The following is a 22240-nucleotide window of genomic DNA, read 5'->3' on the forward strand; positions in this document are numbered from 1 at the left end:
CCCTGAACCCAGACAAGGACAAGATATTCCTAGGTTGTAGAATCAATACAAAACGAATGAAAGCCTTTCTCCCACAGGACAAGGTTCTATCTCTAACTTCCCACTTCCAGGAAGTCTTGCTCTCCCAGACAAGTCACTGCAAGGCAATTCCTTTGACTCGTGGGATTGATGGCAGCAGCCATTCCCAGCATTGGCCAAAATGCATATGCGAAAACTGCAATGGTACCTCAAAAACTGGTCACAACACCAGAGTCACTTGGAACAAGTTATCCCCCTTCTTCCCTGTTTAAAAAAGGAAATCATTTGGTGGATCCAGTAAGTACAACTAAACCCGGGGCTTCCACTGCAGCCACCTCAGCCCACACAAATATTGCATACAGATGCCTCAGACTCAGGATGAGGAGCCGCCTTGCACTCTTAGAGTCCAAGCTCAGTGGCAACGTCCAATAAATACCAAACACATCAATGTAAGGGAGATGACAGCAGTTCTTTTAGCTCTAGAGACCTTCATACCCATACTGCTACCAGGTCCTCTTCTGATAGTGACGGACAATACCACTGTAATGTGGTACATCAACAGACAGGGGGGTACCAAGGCATACCAATTGTGCAGGCTAGCCCTACTAATTTGGGACCTAGCATCCCAGCACAACCTATCCCTGCAAGCCAGCTACATCCTTTCACAGGACAACAAGCAAGCAGACCTCCTGAGCAGAACATCCTCTCCACAACACTAATGGATGCTGGACAGGACGGTCTTCCTAGCCATATTCCACCGGTGGGGCACTCCAGAAATACACCTGCTTGCCTCCCCCCAGAACAGGCAGCTGCAGATGATCTGCACAGACGTACTACCCTCAATCCTGGAGAGTAGATGCCTTCAGTTTCATCTGGGAGGGTAAGTTCCTTTACACCTTCCTCCCCTTCCCTCTGATTCAGAAAGTCCTTCTGAAAATCAGGAAGAACAAACCAAAAATCTTGCTAGTGACTCCGTACTGGCCAAGGCAGCACTGGTTCCCCCTTCTAAACAATTTAGCCAAGGGCAATAACTGCAAGTTACCCCACAATGTGGACCTTCTGATTCTCCTACACCCACACTTGCAAATGCTATCCCTGACTCTTTGGGTGATAAATTACTAACCCTATTCAGACACCACTACTCAGAGGACATGCTGTCAGTCCTGAGGGAGGCCAGGAAACCCATTACTAGAAAATCATATCTTGCTAAATGGGAAAGATTTACTCAGTGGTGTCTGGGACAGGAAAGGGACCCTTACGAGGCTGACACCCCCTAGTCCTCTCATATATGTGTCAACTTAAAGTGTGGACTTTCCTATTCTTCAGTGAAAGTGCACCTCTCCTCATTATCAGCCTGATTACCTCTAGAGCCTCCATTATTAGCCAGGCTACATGTGAAATTTTTCCTTAAAGGGGTCTTACACATCAGGCCACCTAAGAAGCCTATCCCTCCTCCATGGGACCTGAACTTCATCCTGGAAAAACTCACCCAGCTCCACTTCGAACCGGCTAATACAGCCTCTCTACAGTTTTGTACTTGGAAAACAGTACTGTTAGTGGCTATTACCTCTGCCAGAAGGGTTTCCACGCTACAAGCCTTAATGGCATGCTCACCCTATACCATTGTCCATAGAGACAGGATCCCACTGAGAACTAACCCCTCCAATCCATTCACCTACCCAATTTTTTCCAATCTCCCAATAGCCAAGGAGAGAGGATACTTCACTCCCTAGATGTCTACAGGCAACTGAGATTTTATCTGGACAAGACTAAAGACATTAGGAAATCCAAACAACTCTTTGTATCTTTCCACCCCAGGGCACTGGGCAAGGCATTCACCAAACAGACCATTGCATCCTGGATTAGAAAGGCAATCTGTTTCTGCTACTCACACCTCGGAAAAAAACCTCCAGTTGGGGTTAAGGCACACTCCACAAGAGCAGTGGCCACTTCCCAAGGCCTTCCATTATGGAAGCAGCTACATGGTCCACTATCCACACTTTCACCAAACATTACAAATTGGAACAAATCTCCAAAGCATGCGCAGGATTTGCCAGGGCAGTCCTACAAGGCTTTGTGGAATCATCTTCTGCATCCGCCACCCTTTCATCAAACTAAGCTGTGGTACTCTCCCACACCAAGAATACTGCAACATAGGAATAGAAGGACATAGAATAGTTGTGCAAAATCTTACCATAACCATAGATGTCCTTCTCTTCCATATTGCAATATTCCTTTCCACCCACCATTCCCCCTCACAGACTCTACCAGTCTAGCTGCTCCCTGATGCCTCTCTCCATTACGGAAGAGACCCAGGGCCTTTTTACATATCACCTTTGGCAGCCTATCCTATTGGGCCATCTACTTTGCCTGCTTAGCTTCAAGTTCTGAGGATTGTGCGTGCAAATGTCACACTTAAGGTCCCTGGTTTATGGCCCTACGTGTGACGCCCCATGCAGCTGCAACAGCCATGCTGAAGCTTTTGTATAGGAGCGAGATACGAGTCGCCTGAAGGCAGGAAATCCCACACCAAGAATACTGCAACATGGAAGAGAAGGACATCTATGGTTGTGGTAAGATTTTACACAACTATTCTTTTTTTACGAACATGTCTGCCCAAATAGGAATCACTCAGGCACGCAAAAGACTTTGGTGCTGGATTTGGTCAAATCAGGTTCTACAAGGCCATCCTTTCATTCTTCCTCAGCCCAAGGCCATAGTGACCTCTGACACATCCCAGATTGGGAGAGCGGTCACTTTCTGTGGAAAACAGACCAGGGCTGTTGGTCTCCTGAAGAGGCCAACATGCATTTCATAGTCCTGGATTGGCATTCCAAGACACTCTTCCTTTTGGGACAATTTTGATTTAGACTGACAGTATATCAGTAGTTTGGTACATCAGACATAGGGACCAGTTCTTATCCCTTGTGTCGAGAAGTCCTCAGAGTGTGGCAATGGGGAATTTCATCCAGCCATTTTCTGATAGGAATGCACATTCCAGGGAAGTCCAGTGTGATGTCAGACAAATTGAGCAGGTCCATTCTACTACTACACAACTGGTGTCTCGACATGAAGATGGCAGAAATGATTTTTCGCCAATGGGGGGCCAGCCTTTTGCAATCTCTTTGCATTTCCCCTGAACAGTGCAGCAGCTTTGCTGATTCCCCACTGGGGGAATTCCTGAGGGACGCTCTACTACGTGATTGCCCCTCAGTCTGCTTTAGGTGCATCTCCCAACTCTCTTGATCCCCAAATTTCTGCAGAAAGATGTCTGGTTGAAGAGCAAAGTCATTCTCATTGCACCTTACTGGCTTTGGCAGATTTGGTTCCTCTTTCTTTGGTCTTGTGCAAGTTACCAGTCTTGGATTCTGGGTCCAATTCCAGACCTCCTGTCTGATCCAACATGCATGATTCATCCTGATATCTCAAACTTAAAGCTGGCAGCATGGTTTTTCCACTTTCTTTAATAGCCAGACAACCTAGCTTCTTGTCCCCTATTCGTTATATACTTTATCTTCCCATAAAGCCTCTGCAAGAAAGGTTTACAGAAGTAAATGGAAGAGGTTTGTTTTTTGGGTGCTTCAGAAATGCATTGATCCCTTTTTCAGGCCCTGTGCAAAGTCTTCTTGAATTTTTGGCTGCAGTTTTCAATGAAGGAGCTAGCTCTCCAACAATTGGAGTTCAGTTAGCAGCCATCACTGATTTTCACATTGGATTTGAGAACTTCACCCCGGTTTAATCTAAAGTTTGTAGTCTTCTTGAGAGGTACCCTTCTTTTGAGACCTCCTTATAAAGATCCAGCTCCTCCATGGGACTTAGTACAACAAGCCCTAACTCATTCCCCCTGTGTGTGTATGATCTGAATTTTCTGACCTGGAAGACTGTCTTTATGGTGGCCAACACCTCTGCTAGAAGGATTTCAGTACTTCAAGCACTGCCTTCTAAGCCTCCCTACTTGATTTTTCACAGGGATAAAGTAACATTACGAGCCAGTCCTTTCCTTCCTAAGGTGGTGTCAGAATCTAACATCAACCAGTCTATTAATCAGCCAGTATTCTTTCCTAAATTTGCTAACAACGGTGAATGTATGTTGCACTTATTGGAGGTTCACAGACAATTACATTTCTATTTACATAGAACAAAAGAATTTAGAATGACTGATCAATTGTTTGTGTCCTTTTCAGATTCTAAACTGGGTAATTCAGTTGCAAAGATAACTTTAGCCAGAAGATGGCTGATGGAGTGCATATCATTTGTCTGCAACAAGTTGGGTCTGTCCTTACCAACACCTTTAAGATTTAATTCAGCTAGGTAAATGGCTACTTCAGTGTTCCTATATAGGATGTGCATGGACGGCATATTTGCGGCTTCAACTTGAGCCAATCCCCATACCTTTATTACTCATTACAAATTGGATCTGGTCTCGAGGGGAAGAGCAGCCTTTGGTTCAGCTGTGCTCAGGAATATCCTTTCTTAGAGTCCACTGGGGATTTTAGGTAGTTGGGGACTATGTCCCAACTGTTGAAGAATGAATGAAAATTGACAACATCAGATAAAGAAGTTATGTACTCACCATAACCTTCAATCTGAGTTGTCCATTTTCATTCTTCCTCAAATCCTCTCCCACCAACCCCCAACCTTTTTTCATAATTGATTTCTGAAGAACGAGGTCTTATAAGGACACCACTGATGTTCTTTGTGTTTCACTGTTGCAGTCATCACACTTGGGTTATCTGCCTGCAGGTAGCCCTCAGTCGGCCCGAATACCAGAGTCTTAGGATTTCTGCGTTGGATGCTGTCACTTCTTCCATGACGTCAAGTCGTCGGGTATAAAACAGGCAGCCTACGCCATTTCATCAGTCTTTCTTGCCGAGGAGGAGCCCGAAGCAGAAGCAGTTCGCAAGTGCTGGTTATCCGTTACCTGACATTTTCATTTTCGAGTTTATAATCCTGAAGTCTTCTAAAGCTAAGTAACCCCATTGGGGATCCTTTTTTCTTGCTCTAACTGATGTCAGAAAAAGTTAACAATTGTCTTGCCTGTGGAAAGCAAATACCTCACAGAGATTTTCATTCTTACTGCGTCACCTGTTTAGGCCCAGACCATGACGCCCCTCATTGTCAGTTTTGTGCCTTAACGCCCGAACCATTCGTCGTCAGGCTGTCTTTGTCGCTAAATTCTTTCACTCTCGTTCTCTGTATTCCAAAATGGCTTCTATAAGCCATTTAACTACCGATCTTCTGAAAAAAATGTAAAGATAGAGACAGACCGCATAGGCCCAAAACTGCCTACGATGCTTCCGTTAAACTAGTCACCAGTCCGCCAGTACTCAGTGAGGTGCCTTTGCAGCTCCTGATGCCCACCTCTACAGATTCGCAGGCTTCTGCTGAGACCCATTTGGAATCTGGTATGCCGGGAGATGCTTCTTCGACTATGGAACCTGTGGATGTCTCTACCTGAGCCGCTGTGCAGGCACTGGCTTCTGAGGGTGTATTCCGACCTACTGATGTTCAAATTAAATTGACAGCTTCATTTTTAGCTAAAACTACTGAGTTTCTGAGGTCCAGAGTATGCACTATGCGTAGAAAACCGACGACCAAAGCGCATGCTCAAGCTCCCATGCCACAAAACAAATGCTTAGAATGGCTGAAGACCTTATTACCCTAATTAGGGGAAGGCAGCTTTCCCATGCCAAGAGACAAAGAATTGAGTTTCATTCTGATTCTACAGATCAGGAGTCTGATGACTTTGACCCTTCTGATTATCAGGACATGCCCTTATCAACCTATGAGGATTCAGATGCAGAGGAATCCATTCCCTCTGCCTCCCCTCCAGAGGATTTTTCTTTTGGTGAAACCTTGCATCCTTTGAGAACATTTCCACTGGGAATGCCAGAACTACCCTCAGTCTAAGAAGAGACTCAGAGAATTTTTAGAGTTGTCTCAGCACAGGCCTCTAGCTATACCCCCTGTCCTGGATATTGTAAATGATGTTTTTATGGAATCCAGTCTTACTCTAGATACTTTACCCCCGGCCCCTAGGAAACCTGACAGGTACTACATCATACCCGATTCCCACAAATTTCTCTTCAAGAATCCTACTACAGATCCAGAGACCATTTCCCAGGGACCTAAAGGTATTAAGGCTACTACAGCCAAAAATCCTGTCCCTGCAGACAGGGATTCCAGAGCTTTAGACATACTGGGTAAGAAGGTATATACCTCTGCAACTCTTGCCATCAGGGCAGTGAATTGCCAGTTTCACATATTGAAGTACCAGCAGCATATTATGGAACTAATTAACCAAAAAAATGGTGTTACTCCCAGATTGTGCAGTAAGTAAAGATTTACAAGAGCTAATGCATTCTGCAAACCAAGTTAGTAAGCATACTTTGCAGTGTGGCTTTGATGCCCTAGAAGCATCTTGCAGGTCTGCAGTCACTGGGTGTGTACTGAGAAGGCATGCTTGGCTGAAGGAACAAACCTTGCCAGATTATGTCAAATCTAAATTACTAGACACTCCTTTAAATAAGGACTGTTTATTTGGCACCAAAGCAGAAGAGGTTCTTAAAAAAATGGAAGAAAAAAGCTAAATCTATGCAAACTGTTAAAGAATTCTTACAAGTGCAACCACCTAGATTCAGTAGGCATTGGTCTTCTATAAACTGGTCCTTTCCAGTCCCTTCCAGGCCTTCACAGACCAAACCCAGAGGAAACAGGTCACCCAGACTACAGTCTCAGGGTATGCAGAGATCTAAACAATGGAGTGCCCCCACCTCAAAAACAGGGAGTGGTAAGCCGCCCCCTTATGAAAAAGTTCACAATGACTTTTCAATTATCTTTCCCAGCCCTGCCCAATTACTTGTGCCCCTAGGAGGAAAACTTGGCCTTCATGCTAAAAACTGGATTTCTATTACTCAGGACAGAAGGGTCCTAAACATTGTATCCCAGGGGTACAGATTCCACTTTCATACACTGCCAACCCCAAGTGAGTTTCCAGACCTTCATCCAAACCAGTGGGCAGAGGTTCAAAAGCAAGTACTTTCCCTGCTCAGTATATTAGAGCTATTCAACCTGTTCCAGTAGAACAAAGGGGGCAGAGTTTCTACTCCAGTGTTTTCCTGGTGCCCAGAAAAGAGGGCTCTTGGCGCCCAATCCTGGATCTATCCACTCTCAACACCTTTCTGGTGGCCCCAAAATTCAATATGCTTACCCTGCAACAGCTTCTCCCTATGCTAGCCAAGGATGCCTGGTTAGTCACTCTAGACTTAAAAGAAGCTTATCTGCACATCCCCATAAGGGAGTCATGCAGAAAATATCTACGTTTCAGGGCAGGCTCTATGCAGTTTTCTGCACTTCCCTTTGTCTTATCTACTGCACTCAGAGTATTCACAAAGTGCCTGGCTCTAGCCATTGCATACTGCAGGCAGTGAAATATCCAAATTTTCCTATATTTGGATGACTGCCTGATTCAGGCAGACAGTCAGGAATTGCTACTTCAGCACCTGGCATTTGTAAAAAGCCTTCCCACTTCATTGGGGTACACCATCAACGAAAAGAAAGCACAACGGGTACCCAGTCAAAAGATTGTATTCCTGGGAGCAAGCTTGGACACAACTTCCCAGATGGCTTTTCTCACTCCAGAAAAACAGGTCTATCTGACAAACTACTTCAAGCAAATGGCCATCAGAACCCATCTATCTGCAAGAAAAATATTGCAAGCCCTACGGTTCATGGCCTCCTGTATTCTGCTAATTCCATATGCAAGACTGCATATGAGGAAACTTCAGTGGTACTTAAAAAGTCTTTGGTGCCAGCATTCTCAGGACCTAGAAATGGTCATTCCAATCATACCTTGTCTAAGGGCAGAGTTTCTTTGGTGGGCAGAAGCATGCAACCACAACAAGGAACTGCTTTTCACTCAATCCCTTGCCGCCCAAACTCTGACAACAGACGCATCAGACTGTGCATGGGGGGCTCACATGGCAGGCAAATGCATTCAGGGTCACTGGAGTCCAGCCCAGATTCGCCTGCACATCAATCAAAAAGAGATGTTAGCTGTACAGAATGCTTTGACAGCCTTCAAATACCTCCAGGACAACTGCTTATAAAAACAGACAACACCACAGTCATGTGGTACATAAACAAGCAGGGGGGAACCCATTCTTACCCACTCTGCAGGTTAGGCATGGCCCTGTTGAACACAGCCTTGAGCAACCAAGTACATCTACAAGCTCAATTCCTGCCAGGCAACCAAAATTCACTGGCAGACGACTTGAGCAGAAATCTCCTAGACCCACACGAGTGGAAATTGGAGCCCAGCACTTTCAACTTTCTGATGCTGAGATGGGGGACACCAGAAGTGGACCTGTTTGCCTCCCCTGAGAACCACCAATTGAGCAAATTCTGCACCAGGTACCCTCATAGCAGGGCCTGGAAGGTGGATGCCCTATCCTTTCAATGGGAAAGCCTCTCAGTTTATGCCTTTCCCCCTCCTCTCAAAAGTACTACTCAAGATAAAACAGGACAGACCAAGGGCAGTTTTTATTGCCCCAGAATGGCCATGCCAGCAGTGGTACCCACACTTGCACAGTCTGACAACAGCGCCACCCTGGCACCTTTACCAGACTCCTACCCTGCTGTCTCAGCAGGAGGGGCAGATTTTGCATCCGCAATTGCAATCCCTAAACCTTGCAACCTGGCTTATCCTTTGAATACACCACCAGCAACCCTCAGTAAACAGGTGCTGGACGTCATTCTTGAAGCCAGAAGGCCTAGTACTAGGAAATCCTGTGCTGAAAAGTGTAAAATATATTGTTCTTGGAATTAGTCTCAAGGGAAGGACACAGCAGTGCCCTCCTTACCTCAAATCCTAGATTACCGTGCAGAGCTACTCCACAGAGGCCTATCCTTCTCCTCCATTAAGATTCATGCCTCTGCCATCTTAGCTCATTATAGTACTGAGTCACCGCTATTTTCTCACCCTCTCATCAAACAGTTCCTGAGGGGGGCTAACAACTTAAGGTCCCCTAGGAGAGCACCCACCCCTGCCTGGGACCTTAACTTTGTACTGGAAAAGTTCATGCTTCTCCCTTTTAAACCTGCAGCTTCAGCTGAGTTAAAATTCCTCTCTTGGAAAACAGCCTTGCTTTTAGCCATAACTTCAACAAGAAGAGTGTCTGAGTTACAGGCGCACTAATGGCTGTGGAACCCTTCATTATTTTCCATGCTGACAGGGTTTCCCTCAGGACTAACCCATCCTTTATTCCTAAGGTGGTGTCCAGTGTGGCTCTAAACCAATCCATCCATTTGCCAACCTTCTTCCCTAACCCTCAGAGTAAAGGGGAAAGGATCCTGCACTCCTTGGACGTGTACAGACAGCTCAGGTTCTACCTTGACAGGACTAAACCTTTCAGAAAATCTGACCAGCTGCTAGTCAGCTTTGCTACAAGGCAGAAGGTAAGGTCATTTCCAAGCAAACTATTTCCAAATAGATAGCGCACTGCATCCATTTCTGCTGCAGGTACCATGGAAAACCTACCCCACAGAGGATCAGACCACATTCCACTAGGGCTACTTCCACCTCTACAGCATTTCTCAGGGGAGTCCCTTCCAGGGACATTCTGGAAACTGCAATCTGGAGTTTTGTACGCACCTTCACCGAGCATTACCATTTACTAGTCTTTTCTAAATCCAGAGCTGGATTTGCTACAGCAGTCTTGCAAGGCCTACTAGCCAGCCCAAACACTTCTTGACTGCCTCCACCCTTCCTCAGCTTTGGGAATCAACCCAAGTGTGATGACTGCAACAGTGAAACACGAAGAACATAGTACAGTTGTGTACACTTACCGTAAATGTAGATGTTAGAGTGCATTTACTGTTGCAGTCCTGGTTTCCCTCCCGACTTTCTTTATCTTTCTACATCACCTCTCTATGGCCATTCCTAGTGACATTGGTATTCACTTTTTACTGGTGGTGTTCCCCACCATATACTAGCTTCCTATTTGGGGGGCTCCTGACATTTGGGGCAAAAAAAACTGATGTAATGGCAACAGCTGCCTGTTTTATACACCTGACATCATGGAAGAAGCGACAGCATCCGACGTAGAAATCCTAAGACTCTGGTATTAGGACCGACTGAGGACTTACCTGCAGGCAGATAACCCAAGTGTGATGACTGCATTAGTGAATACACTCGAACATCTACATTTATGGTAAGTGTACACAACTGTACTTTCCTTATATTGAGCTCCAGATAATGGCTTCTTCTGTCAGGAATATTACATTAATATTTCTTACTTTGTCAGCCAGCAAACAAGATATGAGGTATGTTAGGGGTTGGTGCATTATGGTTAATAGAGGAGCTCGAGAGCTTTTTGGTGGCCACGAGCTGAGATAACGACCGAGTCAGATCCAGACCCAACTATTGAGGAAGAATGAAAATGGACAACAGAGGCGGAACATTATGGTGAGTACAAAACTTCTTTTTATTACATATTAGCAAGTGCCTCAGACTGAGTTTGGTGAAATTCTGAGTATTCATTGACTGTAAGCTAATGTTGTAGCTGGTGGCGTAAAGCTTATTTGGATTTGATAGATGTCCATCATAACCCAATGCAGCAGTGCATGTTTGCCATAGCCTCTTATTGACAGTCACTCTCAGTGTGCATGATTGGTGCCAATGTTGAGGATTAGGCCTCATAATCCCTACATCCCAAATTATTGCAGCATTTGGATTTAGTTCCCATTTTTCCATCATATTTATTTACCTCAAAAAGATAGTAAACTTTGACAGTCACGTGTGAATAAATTAATATCCTTCCTTAGATCACTGTTGCAGTTTTTCCAAACTGTTGGGTTATCTCACCAAATAACCTGGCTGCCTTGGTGAGGTACCAAAGCTAAAACCTTCCATAGAGACATGCTTCTGAGATATGGCCTAAGCCTATGGGCATAAGGGTACATAAACGGACATATGAGCGTAAATCTCCAGACGGTTTGCCACCAGTCAAAACACCAGCCTCGCACCTTTTGATCTGTTCTACGCATGGTTGTTTGTACCTTTGGCCTTCTGCGATTCAGATAAGTGCCCCATTGAGGAACTTTCCTTTATTTTTCTTTTATTGCTCATAGGCAAGTGCTAGGCTAGCTGCCCCAGTGGGCTATCTTAAACTTAGCCAGTTTCCCTCTAAGGTGAATGAGTGAAGAGGTGCGAATGGAATCGTACGTCAGCAAGCAAAGGAGAGTAGTATTGCTAAAACTGAATTCATCCTCAAGTCTTGTTGAGTACTTTCATGAGGTGGCCCATGTTTTTCTCAAAATTTCACCAAGATGACACTGATATGTATAGATTGTATTTTATACAGCATATATCATGGACAGAAGTAGGTAAAAAAAAAAAAGCTGAGTGCACAAGACCCAGGATAAAAAAGTGCCCAATCCTGGTAAGCTCACTGGTGCCAGGACTGGAAAAAATAACCGTATAGAATCCTGCAAATACGGAAACATCCCTACAACTGGGCTAGGCCAGGTCTGCTGAGCGGGAATGGTCCCCCTTTTGTGGAAGGAAGTAGTCTACAAAAATCACAAAAACTGATAGGCCAAAGAAGCGCCATAAAGGCAATAGAGTGGACTATTGAAGATAAGAAAGAAATTATGTATTGTCACTGTTATGCAAAAAGCCCAGAATTTCCACACACAAGATATCAAAAAGATTAAGAGAGAGAAATCGGAGGAAAGAAAAATATTTTCACAAGAAAACTGTCAGAAGCCTCAAATAAAAATGTGTGTTCATTAATACAACAGATTTGTGAAAAACATTATATAGATCAAGAAACTTTGATCTGTTTGGAAAAAGAAGCATCTGAAGAAGTGCGAAAATATAAACAAAATCTAGAGATTTTTGAAAAGTATAAAAAAGAAATAGGGACATGGGGAAGAGAGAGAGAGTTGATGTGATGCAATATTTATGCAAAGTCAAAAGCCAAATTAATCAACATACAAAAGGCACCCCCAAAGATATTCAGAGAGAAATACAGACAAAAGCATCCAGATATGGACAAAAAATCTCAATAACATCATCATCATCTTTTGGCTGTTCCCGTTAGGGGTTGCCACAGCAGATCACCTGTTTCCATTTCTTCCTGTCCTCTGCATCTTGTTCTGTCACACCAACTACCTGCATGTCCTCTCTCACCACATCCATAAACTTTATCTTAGGCCTTCCTCTTTTCCTGTTACCTGGTAGCTTCATCCTTAGCATCTTTTTCCCAATATACCCAGCATCCCTCCTCAGCCTGCCTGTCTGGCTTTGTCTCCAAACCTTCCAACTTGGGCTGACCCTCTAATATACTTATTCCTAATCCTGCCCACCCTTGTCACACCCAGTGCAAATCTTAACATCTTTAATTTGCCACATTCAGCTCAAACTCCTGCCTTTTTGTCAATGCCACTGTCTCCAACCCATATAACATAGCTGGTCTCACTACCCTCTTGTAGACCTTCCCTTTCACTCTTACAGGTACTCGTCTGTCACAAATCACTCCTGACACTCTTCTCCACCCACTCCATCCTGCCTGTACTCTCTTCTTCACCTCTTTTCCACACTCACCGTTACTCTGAACTATTGACCCCAAGTACTTAAACTCATCCACCTTCGCCACCTCTACTCGTTGCATCCTCACCATTCCTCTATCCTCCCTCTCATTCACACACATATATTCTGTCTTAGTCCTGCTGACCTTCATTCCTCTTCTCTCTAGAGCATATCTCCATCTCTCCAGGGTCTCCTTCACCTGTTTCCTACTCTCACTACAGATCACAATGTCATCTGAAACATCATAGTCCACGGGGACTCCTGTCAGATCTCATCTGTCAACCTGTCCATCACTATTGTAAATAAGAAAGGGCTCAGAGCTGATCCTTGATGTAACCCCACCTCCACCTTAATCGCATCCGTCACTCCCACCGCAGACCTCACCGCTGTCACACTACCCTTGTACATATCCTGTACCACTCTTACATATTTTTCTGACACCCCTGACTTCCTCATACAATACCACAACTCCTCTCTAGGCACCCTGTCATATGCTTTCTCTAAGTCCACAAAAACACAAGGCAACTCCTTCCGACATTCTCTGTACTTCTCCATCAACACTCTCAGAGCAAAGATCGCATCTGTAGTGCTCTTTCCTGGCATGAAACCATACTGCTGATCACTAATCATCACGTCCCTTCTTAACCTTGCTTCCACTACTCTTTCCCATAACTTCATGCTGTGACTGATCAGTTTTATCCCTCTGTAGTTACTACAGCTCTGCACATCACCCTTATTCTTAAAAATCGGTACCAAAACACTTTTTCTCCATTCCTCAGGCATCCTCTCACTTTCCAAGATTTCATTAAAAATCTGGTTAAAAACTCCACTGCCATTTCACCTAAACACCTCCATGCTTCCACAGGTATGTCATCTGGGCCAACAGCCTTTCCATTCTTTATTCTCTTCATAGCTATCCTTACTTCCTCCTTGCTAATCCATTATACTTCGTGATTCACTATCCCTACATCATCCAACCTTCTCTCCCTCTCATTCTCTTCATTCATCAACCCCTCAAAGTACTCTTTCCATCTCCTCAACACACTCTCCTCACTTGTGAGTATGTTTCCCTCATTATCATTTATCACCTTTACCTGCTGCACATCTTTCCTAGCTCGGTCCCTCTGTCTAGCCAATCGGTACAGGTCCTTTTCTCCCTCCATAGTGTCCAACCTTTCATACAACTCTTCATATGCCTTATCCTTAGCCTTCGCCACCTCTCTCTTTGCCATGCACCTCATCTGCTTATACTCCTGTCTACTTTCTTCATCTCTCTGACAGTCCCACTTCTTCTTTGCCAACCTCTTTCTCTGTATACTCTCCTGTACTTCCTCATTCCACCACCATGTCTCCTTGTCGTCCTTCCTCTGTCCAGATGTGATACCAAGCACCTTTCTAGCCATCTCCCTTACTAGCTCTGCTGTAGTTACCCAGCTGTTTGGTAACTCTTCACTGCCACCCAGTGCCTGCCTTAACTCATCCCTGAACTCTACCTCACAATTACCCTTTTTCAATTTCCACCACTTGATCCTTGGTGCTGCCCTCACACTCCTCCTCCTCTTCTTGATAACCAACATCATCCTACAAACCACTATCCTATGCTGCCTAACGACACTTTCTCCGGTCACCACTTTACAGTCTCCAATCTCCTTCAAACTGGCCCTCCTACATAAGATATAATCCACCTGTGTGCATCTTCCTCCACTCTTGTATGTCACCCTATGCTCCTCCCTCTTGTTAAAATATGTATTCACCACAGCCATGTCCATCCTTTTCGCAAAATCCACTACCATCTGACCTTCTGCATTCCTTTGTTTAACACCATACCTACCCATCACTTCCTCTTCCCCTCTGTTCCCTTCACCAACATGCCCATTGAAATCTGCTCCAATCACCACTCTCACCCTTGGGTACAGTCATCACCACTTCATCCAATTCACTCCAAAATTTTTCTCATCCATTGCACATCCAACTTGTGGAGCATACGCACTAACAACATTCATCATTATACCATCAATTTCCAGCTTCATAAACATCACTCTATCCGACACTCTTTTCACCTCCAAAACACTCTCAGTATACTGTTCCTTCAGAATAACTCCTACGCCATTTCTCCTCCCATCCACACCATGATAAAACAATTTGAACCCACCTCTGATACACCTAGCCTTACTCCCCTTCCATCTGGTCTCTTGCACACACAGTATACCAACCTTCCTTCTGTCCATCATATCAGCTAGCTCTCTCCCTATACCAGTCATACTGCCAACATTCAAAGTTCCGACCCACACTACCACAGTCCTAGCCTTTCTCCTCTCCTCCTGCCTTTGGCCATGTCTTCCGCCTCTTCTCCTCCTTTGGCCAACAGTAGCCCAATTTCTGCCAGCACCCTATAGGCTAACAGTACTGGTGGCGGTCGTTGTTAACCCGGGCCTCGACCGATCCGGTATAAAAACTTTTTCTTAGTGACTGCATGAAATGTTTTGGCGAAGTTTTACGCCGGATGCCCTTCCTGACGCAACCCTCCCCATTTATCCGGGCTTGGGACCGGCACAAAGAAATGCACAGGCTTGTGCATCCCCAGTGTCTGGGTTCACTAAAAATTCACAATAAAGAAAAATGCTAGCCACCAAGCAAGGTACTCACTTTGTAAAACAGTCAAATAAAGGTAAAGAAGGGGAAGTGGTACGCCAAAGCAGAAGAATAATCCAAACCACAGTATTCACTTCACGGTTTATTGAAACAGGATCCAAAAGTAAGCGCTTTCACGTTGGTCAACAACGCTTCCTCAGACTTCAATGATTACTGACAAATCCTTACATTTAAATAATGCTCTCAATTAGTCAATCAAGTCAATCAACATTTAAAGACAAACTACATTCATCATGGCTTTCAACAAAAGTTGCATTTAAATAAAAATTGCATCTGAATAAAAACATAATCTAGTGAATTAGTAATAATCTACTATGTGAAACCAAATATACAGTTCTTTATAAAATATATTGAATAAAATATAACATCCTAATTGCAAGGACTATGCGGAATACTATTTAATAAATAATGTACATAATAATGATAAAATAAAATATTGATATATATGGCAAATGTACATCTCCAATAGACTGCATATATCAAAACAATCAATGATATCCAAAAAACATAATTGACTATCTAATGACTGTAGGGTCGAGCTGCCAGAAATGGTTTGAGTGACACTTTGTCATTCAAGCCATAACCTTGATATGCCTGTAGCCTAATAATCCACCTATTCTCCAATTCCTCTGTGTGGTTCTTAACATTGTCTAACCTAGATGTTTTTCTTAGTAGTTCTAACACCTTAAATCTAGAAATGTGTTTAAGACCATTTTCTACTACATGTTTAGCAAGGGCATTATTGGTGTTCTCCTTATTGATGGCATATAGATGTTCCCTGATTCGTTCTCTGAGTCCTGTTTGTCTTACCCACATAGAAACATTTGCATGTTTGACACTGTGCTAAATATATCAGATCTCGAGATCTACAATCTGCATAAAACCTGGATACATACGTCCCGTGGTCGGGTGTGTGAATCTATTATCCTTAGAAATATATGTACATTGATTGCATGTTCTGCATGCAAACGTGCCCACTCTCTGTGAGGGCATAGTTACTGTGTTGGAATTCTCATAACATAGAAGTCTTTTCAAAGACTTCATGTTCCTATAGGTTACACTTGGTCGCACGTCAATTAAGTCCTTTATCCTCTCATCTATTAATAATATTTTCCAATTATTCTCAATAACTTGCCTTATTTGTGTATTCCTGTTGGTATATGGAATGATTAATCTATTCCTCTTATAATTCCTGTTGTTATTTGTTCCATCTCTAATGCCCTTAACATTACTTTCTCCTTCTAAATTCAAATCTTGTTGTCTTAGGAAAAATGGTGTTCCTTTGTCAGACCTGTGCTTAGTGCAAAAATTTAATGTTTCATGTATTTCTGTCTTATCATATCCTCTTTTGAGGAAATTTTCCTTTAGCATGTCTTGTTGATGTTCATATTCTTCTTGTCTGGTGGTCAATCTAGAGGCCCTATATGCTTGGCTCTTAATAATATTAGGATAAATATGCCTAGGATGCATACTATCGCGGTGTAACAGATTGTTTTTCCAGCAGGACTTCCTATACATTACTGTATGAATACCATCATTGCCATTGCTAACTGTAACATCGAGGAATTGCATGCTGGTGTGTGAATAAGTATGTTCAAAAAATAAAAAAACTAGTGGTGCCATTAATATAGGTTATCAGGTCTCTTAGATCTTCCTCTGTGCCATCCCACGCAAAAAACACATCATCTACAAATCTTCCATAATATTTGATGTGATCAGCAAAAGCCATGTTGTTAAGTAAATATGTATTCTTCCAATACGCCATCACAAGGTTGGTATATGAGTTGGCACAAGGTGTGCCCATCGCCACACCTTTGCCTTGTAGATAATATGTGTCCCCGTGGCATAACGCATTGTTCTCTAATACCATATCTAAAATCAACATCCATTTAATGACTTGATTATTCGGGACTCCCTGTTCTAAAAATAGTAACCTTACATATTCTATCCCTATGTTATTGGGAATGGATGTGAAAAGAGATCTCACATCTAAGGTCACCAAGAAATCTGTGGTCACAATTGGCTTTAGCTCATTAGATTCTGCAAGATTTACAAGGAATTGTTGAGTGTCCCTTAAAATATTTGTTTTATTTTGCCTAATATAGGCTTACACTGTTTATCCAAATAGATAGACATTGGCTCCGTTAGCCAACCCTTACTGGACACTATGGATCGTAATGGGGGATCAAGCATGTCCTTATGAATTTTTGGAAGACCCCTGAAGGTGGGAACCAGGGGATTTTCAACCAAAAAATAATTGTACAACCCAGTATCAATAACATCACTTAACAAATAATCATATAGATTACTGTGCACATTGTTGATTAGCTTATTTAAATATGCACCACTGAGTACACTATATGTTGTATCATCTGCTAGCAACAAGTCAATTTTGTTCATATATTCATCTTTATCCATGACGATAACGGCTCCGCCCCTGTCAGCTTGTCTAATTATTATACTCATATTGTTTTGCAAGCTTAATAGTGCTTGACGTTCATCATTACTCATATTGTAAAAATTAGGTTTAACATCTTGTCTGGCATAGAGTTCAAACAAATCTTTTTCACAAGCCCGCTCAAATGCTTCCAACACGGAATTGGAAGGTGGTATAAAAGTAGAAGGTTTCTTAAACGAATTAACTACTGATGTATCTATAGTATCATCACCAAACAACAATTTAAGAGAAATATTCCTAGTAAAAAATTTAATGTCTAAAATAATATCAGTAACATCAGTATAGCTTGATGGTATAAAGCTGAGCCCTTTACTAAGGACCCATAGCTCAAATTCAGTTAACGCATGCCTGGAGATATTATAGACTAAGTCTTGGTGACTGGTCTCAGAACCCTCTTCTGTTGTTCGAATATCTCCTCCGTGTCTTTCTTTTCCTTGCTTGATGGTAGGGAGACCACGCTCTCCTTTCCTGTTGTTGAAAGGGAAGAGGAAGAACCAAGGAACCATTTAATCCAAGAGAAGCAGCTCCTTTCAAAGGAGCTATGGTTGAAGATGAACAAAATGGTTTATTGCGTGCTTCATTGTCCACTATGTTATCTGATGAACATGATGAAGGTAAAGGCGATAGTGTAATGATATCTTCATCTTGTTTAGAATGCACAATCGCTTGTGTCAACACTTGTTTAATAGGACGCTTCATCGTCTGCGAGTGTGTAGCTTTAGAAGACTCGTGTGGAACTGACGCTCCGAGTGAAGCGTTCGTTTTATTGGATGTTGCTCTACCTGCTGACATCGTAGAAGGAATGGTTGGCTGTTTGGAGTAAACACCCTTCTCATCTTGCGCGTGATTGGTATCAGAAGTATGATTAAATTTCTTGAAATTAATGGCGGGTGTATCCCTCGGCCAAGAAAATACATGACCGTTCTGGAAATCTAGATAATCACGTTCTAGTTTCCTTTTTTTATCTTGCAATGCCTTATGATCAACCGAAGATGCCATGTTTCTCAAATCACTATAGATAACATCCAGTTCAGAGGAATTAAGCATACATTTTAGTTCTTGTTCTATTACATCTATTTCTGTTGTTAACGTTTCCTCTATTTTACTATATTGTTCTATAAGAAGCTTGATGTAACAAAAACTGGTGTCCAAATTCAGTTTCTGCCACTTTGACAACAATTCGGGATATGTGTTGCCATAAGTGGACATTTTGAGTATTCGTAAACCTCTAGGTACCAAACAGAAGCTAAGACAAGCTTCCATATGCTGTTTTTGCCACTGAATAGTTTTTAATTTCTGTATTTTGTTCTCCAATCTTCTGGTAACCAAAATAATGTCCATACCATGCTTAATGCTGATATCAAAAATCGGTTCATGTAGCTGATTTTCTGGTTCATGAAACACTTCGTTAGCAACTTCAATTTCTTCTGCCATGTCCCAGTGGCCACTGAAGTGTTTCATGAACCAGAAAAACAGCTACATGAACCGATTTTTTCTTTGAATGGACTATGTACCATGTCGATAAATCCATTGCTTAAGCTAACTCCAAAGGATTTATTGCATGGTAAAGATGCTGATATCAGCATTAAGCATGGTATGGACATTATTTTGGTTACCAGAAGATTGGAGAACAAAATACAGAAATTAAAAACTATTCAGTGGCAGAAACAGCATATGGAAGCTTGTCTTAGCTTCCGTTTGGTACCTAGAGGTTTACGAATACTCAAAATGCCCACTTATGGCAACACATATCCCGAATTGTTGTCAAAGTGGCAGAAACTGAATTTGGACACCAGTTTTTGTTACATCAAGCTTCTTATAGAACAATATAGTAAAATAGAGGAAACGTTAACAACAGAAATAGATGTAATAGAACAAGAACTAAAATGTATGCTTAATTCCTCTGAACTGGATGTTATCTATAGTGATTTGAGAAACATGGCATCTTCGGTTGATCATAAGGCATTACAAGATAAAAAAAGGAAACTAGAACGTGATTATCTAGATTTCCTGAATGGTCATGTATTTTCTTGGCCGAGGGATAAACCCGCCATTAATTTCAAGAAATTTAATCATACTTCTGATACCAATCACGTGCAAGATGAGAAGGGTGTTTACTCCAAACAGCCAACCATTCCTTCTACGATGTCAGCAGGTAGAGCAACATCCAATAAAACGAACGCTTTACTCGAAGCGTCAGTTCCACACGAGTCTTCTAAAGCTACACACTCGCAGACGGTGAAGCGTCCTATTAAACAAGTGTTGACACAAGCGATAGTGTAATAATATCTTCATCTTGTTTAGAATGCACTATCGCCTTTACCTTCATCATGTTCATCAGATAACATAGTGGACAATGAAGCACGCAATAAACCATTTTGTTCATCTTCAACCATAGCTCCTTTGGAAGGAGCTGCTTCTCTTGGATTAAATGGTTCCTTGGTTTTTCCTCTTCCCTTTCAACAACAGGAAAGGAGAGCGTGGTCTCCCTACCATCAAGCAAGGAAAAGAAAGAACACGGAGGAGATATTCGAACAACAGAAGCGGGTTCTGAGACCAGTCACCAAGACTTAGTCTATAATATCTCCAGGTATGCGTTAACTGAATTTGAGCTACGGGTCCTTAGTAAAGGGCTCAGCTTTATACCATCAAGCTATACTGATGTTACTGATATTATTTTAGACATTAAATTTTTTACTAGGAATATTTCTCTTAAATTGTTGTTTGGTGATGATACTATAGATACATCAGTAGTTAATTCGTTTAAGAAACCTACTTTTATACCACCTTCCAATTCCGTGTTGGAAGCATTTGAGCGGGCTTGTGAAAAAGATTTGTTTGAACTCTATGCCAGACAAGATGTTAAACCTAATTTTTACAATATGAGTAACGATGAACGTCAAGCACTATTAAGCTTGCAAAACAATATGAGTATAATAATTAGACAAGATGACAAGGGCGGACCCGTTATCGTCATGGATAAAGATGAATATATGAACAAAATTGACTTGTTGCTAGCAGATGATACAACATATAGTGTACTCAGTGGTGCTTGTTTAAATAAGCTAATCAACAATGTGCACAGTAATCTATATGATTATTTGTTAAGTGATGTTATTGATACTGGGTTGTATAATTATTTTTTGGTTGAAAATCCCCTGGTTCCCACCTTCAGGGGTCTTCCAAAAATTCATAAGGACATGCTTGATCCCCCATTACGATCCATAGTGTCCAGTAAGGGTTGGCTAATGGAGCCAATGTCTATCTATTTGGATAAACAGTTTAAGCCTATATTAGGCAAAATAAAACAAATATTTTAAGGGACACTCAACAATTCCTTGTAAATCTTGCAGAATCTAATGAGCTAAAGCCAATTGTGACCACAGATTTCTTGGTGACCTTAGATGTGAGATCTCTTTTCACATCCATTCCCAATAACATAGGGATAGAATATGTAAGGTTACTATTGTTAGAACAGGGAGTCCCGAATAATCAAGTCATTAAATGGATGCTGATTTTAGATATGGTATTAGAGAACAATGCGTTATGCCACAGGGACACATTATCTACAAGGCAAAGGTGTGGCGATGGGCACACCTTGTGCCAACTCATACGCCAACCTTGTGATGGCGTATTGGGAGAATACATATTTACTTAACAACATGGCTTTTGCTGATCACATCAAATATTATGGAAGATTTGTAGATGATGTGTTTTTTGTGTGGGATGGCACAGAGGAAGATCTAAGAGACCTGATAACCTATAATGTGATAGTGTTCAATCTCGCCGTTTGTTCTTACACATGGGTTCGGAGCCGATCCTCGGCTCCGTGCCGGCCTCTTGCAAGCTCTGCATCGAGAAGAAGCTCGAGACAATCTAATACCCACAATCCCCCTCTGCCTTTACCCCAGATCTAGTTTGCCGCTGCTGCATTCGCATCGTTGGGAGCTAGCTCGAGGGTTTTCTAAGCTAAGATATAACTTTTTGTTGTATTTTATTGAGAATTTTATTTAACTTAATATTGTCAGTATTACCTTGTGTGATTGTGTTGTGGTTCCGTAGTTCTTTGGTACCGTTAACCCTTTTATCGGTATTTTTGTACCGGGGCCTACACCCTTACCATATACTACTATATTGAGTCAAATTTACCTGATTGTGACTAACCGGATTTGACATTTACCTGATTGTGACATTTACCTGATTGTGACTATTTTTCCCGGATTTGACTGTGTATTTGTTTCTAGACTTCTTTATTACCTACAATGTCTGAGAAGGCAAAGTCTGGTTTCAAGCGTTGTCAGTGTGGCCAGAAAATGTCGGTCACTGACAACCATAGTTCCTGTGTCTACTGCCTTGGCCCTCTCCACTTACAAGAGGATTGCTCCATTTGTCACTCTTTCAGTGGGAGGGTCATGACAGATAGGCGCAGGAAACTAATGGACAGGGGTCTTTTGAAACCAGCTTTCCAAGAGGCTTTGGATGCTTCTGACCAGGCATCGAAGTCCTCTAAGGAATCGAAG

General features: G+C 42.5%; 1 protein-coding gene across 1 annotated transcript in view; it reads left to right on the forward strand.

Annotated features, from left to right (window-relative positions):
• SEC31A (SEC31 homolog A, COPII coat complex component) overlaps positions 1-22240 on the forward strand; it is a 1704034-nt gene that overhangs the window by 659182 nt on the left and 1022612 nt on the right. Inside the window, exons 11-13 of the mRNA XM_044060384.1 lie at positions 19101-19875; positions 20190-20954; positions 21074-21126. Coding sequence (XP_043916319.1) covers positions 19101-19875; positions 20190-20954; positions 21074-21126 — 1593 coding nt within the window. The remainder of the gene's footprint in view (positions 1-19100; positions 19876-20189; positions 20955-21073; positions 21127-22240) is intronic.

This window comes from Protopterus annectens, chromosome 2.part0 (assembly GCF_019279795.1).
Source record: "Protopterus annectens isolate FY-2018-M chromosome 2.part0, PAN1.0, whole genome shotgun sequence".
Classification (NCBI taxonomy): Eukaryota; Metazoa; Chordata; order Ceratodontiformes; family Protopteridae; genus Protopterus; species Protopterus annectens.